The 12,113-nt window shown below is 41.7% G+C and overlaps 1 protein-coding gene across 3 annotated transcripts in view; it reads right to left on the reverse strand.

Annotated features, from left to right (window-relative positions):
* EBF2 (EBF transcription factor 2) overlaps positions 1–12,113 on the reverse strand; it is a 215,674-nt gene that overhangs the window by 35,442 nt on the left and 168,119 nt on the right. For 2 of the 3 annotated variants that reach the window (XM_078666607.1, XM_078666608.1), the window contains exon 8: positions 7,031–7,172. In XM_078666607.1, coding sequence (XP_078522733.1) covers positions 7,031–7,172 — 142 coding nt within the window. The remainder of the gene's footprint in view (positions 1–7,030; positions 7,173–12,113) is intronic. The other variant, XM_078666609.1, reaches the window with a different exon arrangement.

A 12,113-nucleotide genomic window follows, 5' to 3' on the forward strand; every position in this document is an offset into this window, starting at 1 on the left:
GGGTGGAGGACCGCTGCAAGGTTCTCTGCCGTCTTAGCTTATTCACAAAATAGGCAGAGTACGTAAAGATTCATTGGTGAGGGTGCTTGCCCATCATGCTTTGAGAGCAACTAATATTGTCCTTGCATGTGACCTTCACAGCAAGTGACCCATTTGGAGGTGCCTGTTGTATTATCACTTCATTCATTACTGTACATTAGGGAATGTCCAAGATCACACAGTGTATCACCAGGATGAGCTGGCTGTATCACCATACTTCTGAAATTAAAGATGGTAAATCAATTTGTAAACCACCTGACCTCAAAGTGAGGGGCTCATGTCTTGCCCATTTCTGAAAGGAACACTCACGCCTAGATCCTGCCTGTAACCTAGATTCAAAGCAGGGGGCTCGTCTTAAGTCATGTTACATGGGCTCAAAACTTGCATATGTTGCTCAAACCAGGTAATCTGTGCTCCAGCTAGGCTTTCCAGAGCCATGTATGTAACCAGGGCACACGCCAGGCACCTGGCAAAAGTAAGATAGTATAGGATAGTGTCTCAAGTAATGTAAATAAGGACGAAGTAATGTTAAGCCTGCCAACACAGACTAGATAAATTAGCCTAAATCCACATAATTCATACTCAAGCTATGTTCCTGGGCCCACACCATATGAACCTGACTGGGGCTAGGTAGTGCAGGTTCAAACAGTGAATTCCTGGCTCTGATAGTGAAACCGAGGCTGAAGTCATAATTTGAGTCAAGTTATAGAACCTGAATTAAGTATTACAACCCGGGCCAAGTTACAGAACCTAGGTTCTAGGGATGCGACCTCGGCTGATGTCATACACCATGGTCTCAGGTCTTGAAACATAGGCTCAAGTCACAGTTCTTGTCATACTAAGCTTAAGTTACAGAGCCGAGGATTAAACTGTGCAACACACACTGATGTTGCTCAGCCATGCCTCATGCTGTATACGAACTTGAACTCAAGCCCATAACCTGAACCAAAGCCATATATCCTCCACCCATATCATGTATCCTTAGCTGATGTTGTGCAACCGCAGCTCAAGCATTGAAACTATGATCACATTAAGCAACCCATGTCCACGTCATGCAACCTCTGCCTCAGCACACATCTGAACCCGGTATAACTCTTTTAAACATGTTTAAGACCTACAAACGTAAGTGGAGAAACCAGTATGCTGAATTGATTACTGAAATTGTTGCATTATGCATCAGAATTTGTCTGCTCAGGTAGCTCTGGAACAGATCACCCAATCCTCCTTGATAGAGCCCTGCAGGTGACTGCCATATAAACGCAAAACCTTAGAGTGCTATACATTATTTAGCCCCCGGCATCTCCATAGAGTCTGAACCAGTCGCTAGATTGCAAGATGTTTTGGGCGAGATTACTAAAAGATATCCGCCGAGCAACTTTGGAGACACCCAATAAAGGTGATGGATGAGGGTGCCCTTTGTGTACATTTTGCAAGATTTTCCCTGGTGTATTTTGTGCGAATTACTTTTCAGAAGCATGGCTTGTAGGGGGAATTGCACACGTCACTTCAGTGGAAAACCCTAAAAAAAACATAATTCTATCACTTGTATTTCCAAATCTAAGATCCATAGGATTTGAGGAAGAAATAATGTTCCTGATTAGGTGCTACATCCCACTACTTTTATTACAGATTCAGGCACCTAAAAGCTGGGTGCAGTAAATAGTCACTTTGAGAGAAATACATGTGCTTATTTTAAAAGGCACCGGTGCATGAGTATACTTTGAGAAATACTGAATGCTTATTTTAAAGTCCCTTGAGTGAACGCCTTCCCTTTAAATTGTACAGAATGCATACACTCATTTTAAGATGCATTGGATGTGTATATTTATTTTAAAATGCATTGGATGTGGTTGAATGCATGTATGTAATGATACACGTGCTTGCGTTTACCATAAAAGCAATGAGTTCTTATTTTAAGATGATTCACATACACACATTTCTTTTTGTACGCACGTAAAATTAATTGAAGATATGAATTTCTTTTAGGATGTACTGAATGTTTGTTTCTTTTATCATGTAGTGGTACATGAATTTATTATAAGTTGCATTGCATACCGGTATACATTTTAATATACATTAAATGCATTGCTTTTTTTCATATATATGTATTTTAGGATATATCTTTTGGGTATGTGTGATTTAAGATAGATTATATATGGGTATTTATTTTACGATGCTTTGGGTAAATCCACTTACTTTAAGATGCGTTTCCTTTAATATGTATCCAATCTATGTCTTTAGTTTAAGATACGTTAAATTTATGATATATTGTCTGCATGTATTTATTAAGATGTAATAGAAACATGTGTTTATTTTAAGATGCAATGGTTGCATTTGTGCATATTAATATGTGTTCATTTTAATACAAAAGGGATGGAAAAATAATATGTTAAGGCGTCTCACGTTAGTGTCTATTAGAAAGATGCATTGAACAGATATATTTTATTTAAATGGATTTAGGTATGCACGTACTTCTCTATCTTTGATGATTGATTTTTATTATAAAATAAATTTTATGTATTTAATTTAAGATCAGTTTTTACAAGCACTCAATTTAAAAGTGTTGAACGTGTAAAATTGTGTGTATATATTTTTAATTTGCTTTCGATGTGTGGACTTATTTTAAGGTTGGAAGAGCTCACTGCAGGCGACTGAATGGGTGGAGGCTCAAGGCCAACATTAAGAAATATATTTGCACAGAAAATTGTAGTAAACGTGGAGAACAATCTACCGGCAGAAACAACGGAGACATAACATGTTTATTAATTCAGAAAGGTTTGGGATAGCTGCCATCCGGCATCGTAATATGCCCATGATAATTTCAGGAGACTTTAATCAAAATTTACTTACCACAAACACGTCAAGTTCGTACAGAGTAAAAAGGGCAGCAGTTGCAACCACCCAAAATATTCGAAGGAACATAGAAAAAATGGGCCTAACAATACTAAAGAGCAACAAACCGTGCATCACCTATGCGAGCGGCAGTGTTAAATCAGTACTGGACTTCACACTGGTATCATCGAACCTAACAACCGCAATTGTGGATTACACAATAGCTCAGCGCCCTGAAAGTGACCACTTTCCGCAAATTTTCAGGCTTGACATTATCGTCCCCAGAGCCGAGAGAATGAGACAACTAATTCAAGAAACTGAAAAATGTAACTTACGGAAATTAAAATGGAGGGCGAGGACACTCAAAACATTATGATCATGGCCACCACTTTCATGCGCCAACATGGGAGTTTTGACAACGGCGAGCCAATAAAACTTTGGGAAAATTTATTAGAGGTACTAATAGAAAACCATTCCATCCACCCAAGAAGAAACAAAGACCACACAAGAAAACCAGTGCCCTGGTTCAATAAGGATTTAAAACAAGAAAAAAAGAAACTAGCCAGGGCCCAGCGATTGGCAGTAAAGAACCAACACACAAACATCGCAGATCTTAGAATCATGAGAAAGGAATACCGAAAAAAACTGTGGGCAGCAAAAGGACAATACAAATAACAAGTATGGACAAAGTTACTGATCTCGACAAAAAAAGCATCCCCCAGAAAGTTCTGGGCAATTATTAACGAACTAAACATGGGACCCACATTACAACAGGACCCCGGGATCAGCAACACGGAATGGGAGTCACATGTGAAAGATCTTTATTTAAAAAAAGAACCCCAAAGAACCAGAAAAAAAGAACAAGGGAGACCAATGGAGGATGAGGACTCTAGTTTAAATCCACACGATATCGTCACAATAGAATCAAACCCTACCCAAGAAGAATCTAGGATAACACACGCACAAATAAAAAGACTAATACAGAAATTAAAATCAGAGGGGGCCCCGGGGCCAAACGGTATTCCAACCGCAGTCTACAAATCAGACACGGACTTCTGGGCCAACCTCCTAACCACACTTTTTAACGACATCTTAAAAAAAGGAACGCTTCCGGAAACTTGGAGAGGAAACATCATCCACCCAATTCACAAGAAAGGGAACCGGAAAGAGCCTGGAAACTACCGTTTAATTTCCTTAATAGATGTAGAAGCCAAGTTGTATGCATCTTGCCTGTTGAAAGAGCTGCAGGACTGGTAAACCTTAAGAAAAATAATCCCACGGTTTCAAATCGGATTCAGGACAGGGATGGGGACAACTACCAATCTGGTCACCCTTTGCTTATTAACAGACAAGGCCAAAAAAAGAAAACACAATTTATATGCCTGTTTCGTCGATATAAAATCAGCTTTCGACCATGTTAGCAGGCCCAGGCTGTGGAGCAAGCTAAGAGAGTGGGAGATGCCGGAATATCTAATAAGTGCAATATCTACACTTTACAGTGACACATGGGCCAGGGTTAAACAAGGAAACGGTTGCAGCCTGACCAACAAAATCGAAACACAGGACGGACTTAAACAAGGCTGCGTCCTCGCTCGCAGCCTCTTTAATTTATAACTTGCTGATATCGGAAGAAAAATTGAGGCAATAGAAAGCCACGCACCAAAATTAGGAAAAACTCCCGTTCCCATAATGCAGTATGCCGACGATATTGTCTTACTTAGTAAAACACCAGTCGGGCTGCAACGTCTAGTGAACACGCTGGTTACGTACCTATCAGAGGAAAATCTGGAGTTGAATAAAAACAAAACTAAAGTGCTGCGAATCCTGGAGGGAAAGAAACTTAAATATACATGGACAACCAACAAATCTCCACTCGAAGAACAGGATTCGTACAAATATCTGGGGATGACCATCGAGAGCGGTAATAAAAAAAATAAGCACATCCAGGTACTAAGAGGAAAAGCGCAATCACTAATATATGCATATAGACAATTGCACAAGACAGTGGGCGGTCCAAACTACACCCACTTATTAAAAGTCATGGCCGCCCAGATTATTCCAACCTTGTCTTATGGTCTAATTGGATGGCTCGGGAGCGAATCACCAATTTTAAACAGCTTACAAAATAAAATATATAAAGTGGTTTTTGGGTTGCCAAAAGGAGCATCAGCTGCCCAAGTTCGACTAGAATTTGCTTTACAAAATCAAGTAATTAGGTCAAATTCTACATTCGTAAAACTTTGTCATAAGCTCCGTCTCGCACCAAGTGACTCCTGGGATAAAATGTGCTGGGAGGATATAAACTTCCTAATAAACAAGCCAAACACCAACCACTGGGGAGAATTCCTTAACCAGAGCTTGTCAACCCTTGGACTTCACGAGGTGTGGAACAAAAACATTGACCACAAGCAGTTTTGCAAAATTGCAAACGGATCAGCAAAAAAGATCTCCTTGCTTACAGACAAAAACACCCTAAGCAAACGGAGACACGCGTGGACAGTAATCAATACATATTCCACCCAAAAACCGCAAGCTTTTCTAGCCCAACACTATTGTCAATATCTAAAAAAAACTTACATACCGTACCGTATGGGGTCGCATTTTACAAAAGACTTAATGCCTTCCTGGAAACGCAAAACAGACAGTGCCAACTGCAGACTATGTGGAGATAAGAACGAAACAGTGGCCCACATATTATGTGTATGTCCAACACTGCAAGGCCTAAGAATAAGATATCTTCGGGGAATTTTCAACATACTGAAAATCCGGACCTGCAGACAGGCGGTTATACGGTGGCTAAGTGGCGTTTCCCCCATTCTTACATGTCGGGGAATCAAGTTCATGTCCATGGCATTAAAACAGATACAAGAAAAGGAACAGGCAAATGAACTCACAAAGACTAAAGCAAAATAATTGGACTCAATATCGTTGAACGAGGCCCATGACAACCGTAAAGACTACCGTTAGATAACCATTAGATTTAATGACAATTTTTTAACTTGTATTTTAAACTTTGTTGTTGTACATTTCTTATTGCTTGTAAATATTGTAAAGATTTTAAATAATCATACAATAAAAACACTATGACTATGACTATGACTGTAATATGATTACGATGCCGGATGGACCAGAGTCTGTCCAGCATCGTTCTGCAATAAGCAGGGCTGCAGATCATCCCTGCACCCCATGACGGGCACCTCAAGGTACCTGCCACCGGGTGCAGGGATCAACGGGAGGGGCACCATAGGTGCCCCCTAGGTCGCGTTTGGCGTCTTTGCACCCATAGAGGCCCTGCTGGGGGCCCCCAAAGCTGTCTCCCAATGCCTTTTGTGCCGGAAAGGCCAGCACAAAAAGGCAGTGGGAAACCATTGTAATCCCTCACCCAGAAAGAGCCAGCTGGGGGATTACTGCGGGCTTTCCGAATGACGGGACGACTTTCCAAGCCCGTTGTAAGCCATTCAGAAGACGGATTCGGATTCCCTTCCAACCAAGCCCATTGAAATTACTTGATCGGAAGGGAATCTGAACCTGTGATTACGATGCGGGAAAGGGGGCTCCGACGGTCGGAGTCCTTCCTACCCGCATCGTAAACGGGCCCTAAGAATGCAAGGGTAAAGCTGGAGACCTCTTCAATTCTGTTTTAAGAGTACACAGATGTGTAAGTAGGCTTAGCGTTCCTCAAAAGCCTCCTCTTCTGGCACAGACTGTATTCTTAAAACAAAATAGCAAATTGATCCCTGGAGGTCTGAGGCTAATACACAGGATGCCAGTAAAAAATGTTCCAGTATTATCTCACTGCACCTGCTCTAGCTGTAATATTCACTCGTACCTTACATAAAGGTTGGCATTGTAACTCACATGGTATTTCAAAATATTTGCTGCAGTAAACTCTTATTATAAATGACCCAAGATTGCAGCCGCTAAACTAAATCAAACTTAAAGCAAGCAAGAGTAAATGTTAACATAAGTTAATGGAGTAAAGAATTGCGCATACTATAGATAGATGTCAGAATACTTTATAGAATGAAAAATGTCAATCTCCTCAACTTGCATCCATAGCCCCCAAAAGAAAAACATTCTCCACCCACCCCACTGGCCTCCAAAATAAACCCCAAAAAGCAGTAAGAAAAGAAAAGAAAAGAAATGTGTAGGTGCGTACCATACTCCAGACAAGGGTCCGTACCTTCAGACGGATCAAGTCGTCTCGCCCTCCGACCATGCTTAGAGTTGTTGTGGACGAACATGTTGTCGGACACGGCCAACACGTGGCCATCAACACTGACAGTTGTTGACAGTACCACCTGGAATAAGAAAGGCTTGCATTAGAGACATCCTTCAAATGCGCAACCAGTCACCTTGCCTATTTGTTCGCGTTCTTTATCGCCTACTAATGTGGGTATGGAATGGTCCATTGAATTTGGGTAACATCGATCAGGAAGAGCCACGTTTCAAATGGCTAACACAATAAAGGTCATGATTCATCAAAGAGTAGGGAGGATCTTCACATTGTCAATGGAACTATTTCTAGTCTGTCAATGTTACTCGAGAAATAGCACACAGCATCTTCATCTCTTATGTACAAACCAACAAGGGCGGACCATGGTTTGTCTATCTTATTTGCTTGCAGTTTAGGCACTAGCAGGAGTCTGGCTTTCTGAGGAGCTTCTAAACGCATGCTCTGCAAGAGCTCAACAGACTGTCAATCTTAATCTTTGAAAAATCAGTCATTATTGTACATATGATTGCAGGAAGTGTCGTACATATTTCAAAACTTTGCAGGCCAATAAAAACAAACTACGTTTGCAGTGCAATGCTTAATGCATCTCAATACAAGACAGTAATTGCAACAATATAGTTACACCATCAATTCCTAGACAAGAAGGTATGATTCCCTGCTGGTCAGGAAACAATATGAGAGTGCAATAAAGTAAGTGTAGGCTCACTAGGATGTTGAACGTCAGCAGGTGCCTGTGTGACTGACAGGCTGAGGCTTAACAGGAACCTCTAGGAAATGTTGATGTCTATAGTTGCCTTGTCTATTAACTGCATCTTCCTTGGGCATGTGAATATTTTTGGCAACAGATATGATAATAGCTTAAATACACTGTGATCGAAGAATTCCTCTTCACCACTGATCATATGTTACGAAGACAGAGCTTCCTGTTTAGGAAGGTGAACTTAAAGACAACTTCGACAAAAAGGGGCTTTGCAGGAAGAAGCCATATAAGCCTGCCAACAAAATACCAAACTCTGTAGAGATCCACCTCTTCATAAAACATATTGAAGATGACAGGGAAGCTCAGAGAAAAGAACTTTTCATATTTATAAAGATCTGGGGTGTTGGATAATCATCATTCCAAAGTAACAGGATAGCCGGTGATCTAAAGATGGTATTCTTCATGGCATGAATGGCTCAAAGGTGGGAAGCAAGCCTTTAAAACCTCTACATTACATACTGAGTGGCACTTTCAGTGTGAAGGGTCTTTCTTATCCCACTTTCTGCTGTCTGTGTGCTTGGGCAAAAGAGAAAGGCCAACAGTGTTAACAAAGGCATCAGAAATGGTTGACATGTAAGCTGTTTTCAGCTAGTCAGTGCATATTGCATCGTCATTGCAGTCTCGATGCTTCCTTCTTCATTGGCTAGATTATTATGATGCAATAAATGTGCCTTCGGTGAACTCGGCCTAGAATCAGTTTACTTCACCTGATGAATCACACCTTTATACTTAGGCACATGATTGTCTTAAATAAAACACTGAATACATTTGTGTCTCTTGCAACAACTTGCAATGTGCACGAAAATGAAAATCAGCATGGATCTGCAGTCTTCTTCAGCCGACACTACACAAACCACTTTGTTTCTCTTCGTCAAAGGCCAACTGTAGAAACTTCAATTTGGCAACATACCCTTAGTAAGTCATTCATTTGTAGCTCATCATTTTAATACTTCTCATGGGTCTGGCTACATTTCCAGGCAAAACCTTTTTTTCCTGCAAGCTGTACTCTCAGATTTTGCGTTCCTGTAACTTTTCAGGAGCCTTTTTTGAGAGAGAATCTCAGTTTATGAAGACGGGCTGGAGGATAAGTTGAGTTCCCTCCCAAGACTTGCGCCTCAGCGTAAAAGGTTATTGCGTGTCTCGCATTCCAGTGATCATTAAGTGCTCACTGCAGGTTGGGCGTATGTCGTCATTGCGTGCTTGGGTGTAGGTCTAAAGCAAACGATTCCAGCATGACCTAGTCCTCTGATTCACATGGACTTCATTAGTTTTCATGAAACAATGAAAACACATGCTGTGCTGGCCCATGCAGCCCCTTCCAAGCAAGCTAGAAATGCACCTGAGTTCTTCCAGCATCCGGAAGATTTATGACAAGATGTTACAGGAAATCCAAAGTGGAAATCTCAGCACATATTTCAAGGAGGCGCGGTGCTGTGGTTGGATCAGGCAGCTGAAAATCAGGACTCTTGTGTTTTCAAGATGGTGCTTCTGCACACGGCACGGATTTCCCACCCGGAGCTTGGCCACGAGCAAGTCTTCTTCTGAGCCTTCTGAGGCCCAAGCACTCTTCAGACTAAGTGCTCAGAAACAGAATACAGTCTCTGCACCTTGCATCCTGACCAGGTAAGGGTGAAGAGTGAGGAAGGATTTCATTGTCGTAAGGACAGATCATGGTAAACTGCATCAGGGCAGAGAACTTTTGCAATGGTTCTAGGCATCGACTTCAATTCACCAAAATGCCAGCGGTAGCAGAAGTGACATGATGTGTTATTTTACCCCAGTGAGAACACAGGAAGTGATGCCAAATCACCTTTGACATAGCCGTCTCTTTCTCATTTGTTGGCTGTTACTTTCTCTCCCTTCCTGTCTCCTCCTTTATCTCAACTTTTTTCTCCTTGCTCTCCTTATATCTCAGGGCTTCCCTCTCTCACCTGACCTTCTCGCCTGCTTTGTCTATTTTTTCAGCTCGCTCTTTCGACTGTCTCCCACTCCTCTTACTCCCTTGTCTATCTCTTTGTTACTGTCTGTCTAAATATCATCTCCACATCTCCTCGCATCTCGCAGTTTCCTTTCTAACCTCTCTGTCTTATCACCACTTTCTCTCTTTCTCTCTCTCTCTCTGCTTCCCTCTGATGCTCAGTTGTCTATCAACGCCAGGATCGCCCTCGCTCTCTGTCTTTGCAATCTTTATCTCATTGCTCTCATACATTCATCCCCTCTCACTGGTCCTCTCCTTTCTCTACCTCTTGGCTGTCTCTTTGCCACCTTTTAATGTGCCTATCGCCTATTTCTCTCACTTATCTCACTCTCTTTAATGCCTGTGCATATCTCCATTGCCTATCACCTCTCTCTGATGTCTCTTTAATCCCTCTCCCTCTCTTTCACTCTCTCACACACACACCTTTGTCTTCCTGCTCCTCCTTTCATTATTTTCCCTATCTAGTCTTCCCCCTCTCCTCTCTCTCATTATTTTGTATTTAGCCCTCACATGTTCAGGGTGTGCAGGAGACACCGAGATGCCCAATGTAGTTGAGGGACACAAAAAGTAAACAGGGCTCATAACAGCCTTGTTTAACTTCTAATACTGACACTGCCCTTATCATCTCAGAGGCCAGTGGTTACAAGGACAGTGCCGAAGGCAAGCTAGGGGTCGCAGCTGCGACTCCTGACGACCCCTACCATGGTTCTAGGTAGTTTTGCACTGGTGCCGCCTGATTAGCAATGACAGTTACACTGAAGACCAAAGGAAAACAATGACATTTGCCCTACCTGACCAGTCAAAAATTATACGTTTTACAAGTTGGCCAGCACAAACATAATTTCAAATCTTGTGTAAAATTCTCCGGCACCAGTACAAAACTGCCTGTCACTAGTGCAATTTATGTCACCTGACCTGTGAAGAGGGCTCATGAGAAGCCAAGGTTAATGCTAAAATCTATGTATTGTCTTATGTGCTGTGGGAGGCGTGGTGCAAGGAATTTATGCGGTTCATGCAAAATTATATTGTTTCTATATTGCCACTTCCTTTCACATAGTAACAAGGCATTTTTGTAATCTATTTATTGTAATCTGGTGCCCGCTTATAGCCATTTGAGGGTTGCATATCAGGGCAGTTTCCTGCAATGGTCTCAATGTAGAACCAACTCTCTGGAGAATGACAGACTAACTAATCTGGCATCACTTTCTGTGTATCTGGGCAATGTCACCAAGACTGAATCACATAATTAAAGAAGCCTGCTCCAGACTTGTTCAGTATAAAAACCTCAGAAGCAACAGCTCTGTGGGTATTAACTATACTCCACACTCTAGTAAGTGACCACATTTATTCTTTCTATAGCAGCATTTGGTTGGATGTGAGAAGTTCTAACAATTTGGTCGGTCAATTGGTCATAAATGGAATGGCCTGTGGTTCTGACTCCCTGGGACTTTTCCTTATATCGGCCATCTGACCAGTTTCAGAAAATGCCTTCCGTTAGCTGGAGCCATCAGATGATGTGACTCAGCAACGGTGCCTGTGGCAACAACATAATGCTGCTTCCCCAGTGTCCAACTTCTGCTGCACCAAACAACTGTCTGGTAAACATGGTTGATGGTGGCTGGTATCTGCTTGGGATCTTTTTATCATCTTTAACACCCATGCTACTTGGTCCATTCTATGGTTCACAGTCCTATCAACACATGATCACACCACACCACAAACATAAGTGGTACTTCTCAATTTGAGATGCAAAAGTTAAGAAGCCCTTCATTTGCATCACAGCCTGGCAAATCCCATATGCTGGAAGAATAGAAAGGATTGTTTTGTTCCTACAGAATGACACTTTAACCTATCTTGTTAGCACCATTCCTTGACAAGTCTCCATGACATTCTACTTTCATATTTTGTCATGCACAAGTAATGTAAGAGAAGAGCACAGAAACAGCGTTTAAATCGACATGGTGTGATTCCTTTACTGTAACGCTCAGTTACTGGCAAGAGAATATAACCACTGACTGATGCATCCCCGAGTGGATTTTCTATGTCTTACTGAATGTCTGAGGTATTTGTGGCTCTGCAAGTGAATAACATAGGCTGGAATCGGTGTGTCTTCACATCTAGCAATATTTTTCAGGCACATTCTCTTTTGAAGGTTTGTCAATTTCAGTTCAAATTCCAGATTGATATTTCTACTTGCTTTGACCAGACACACCCGTCAGTGCTAGCCTTTTGGGCTCAAGTGTTTATTGACTTCTTTCTTCAAAGAT

This window comes from Lissotriton helveticus, chromosome 11 (genome assembly GCF_964261635.1).
Source record: "Lissotriton helveticus chromosome 11, aLisHel1.1, whole genome shotgun sequence".
In the NCBI taxonomy this organism is placed as follows: Eukaryota; Metazoa; Chordata; class Amphibia; order Caudata; family Salamandridae; genus Lissotriton; species Lissotriton helveticus.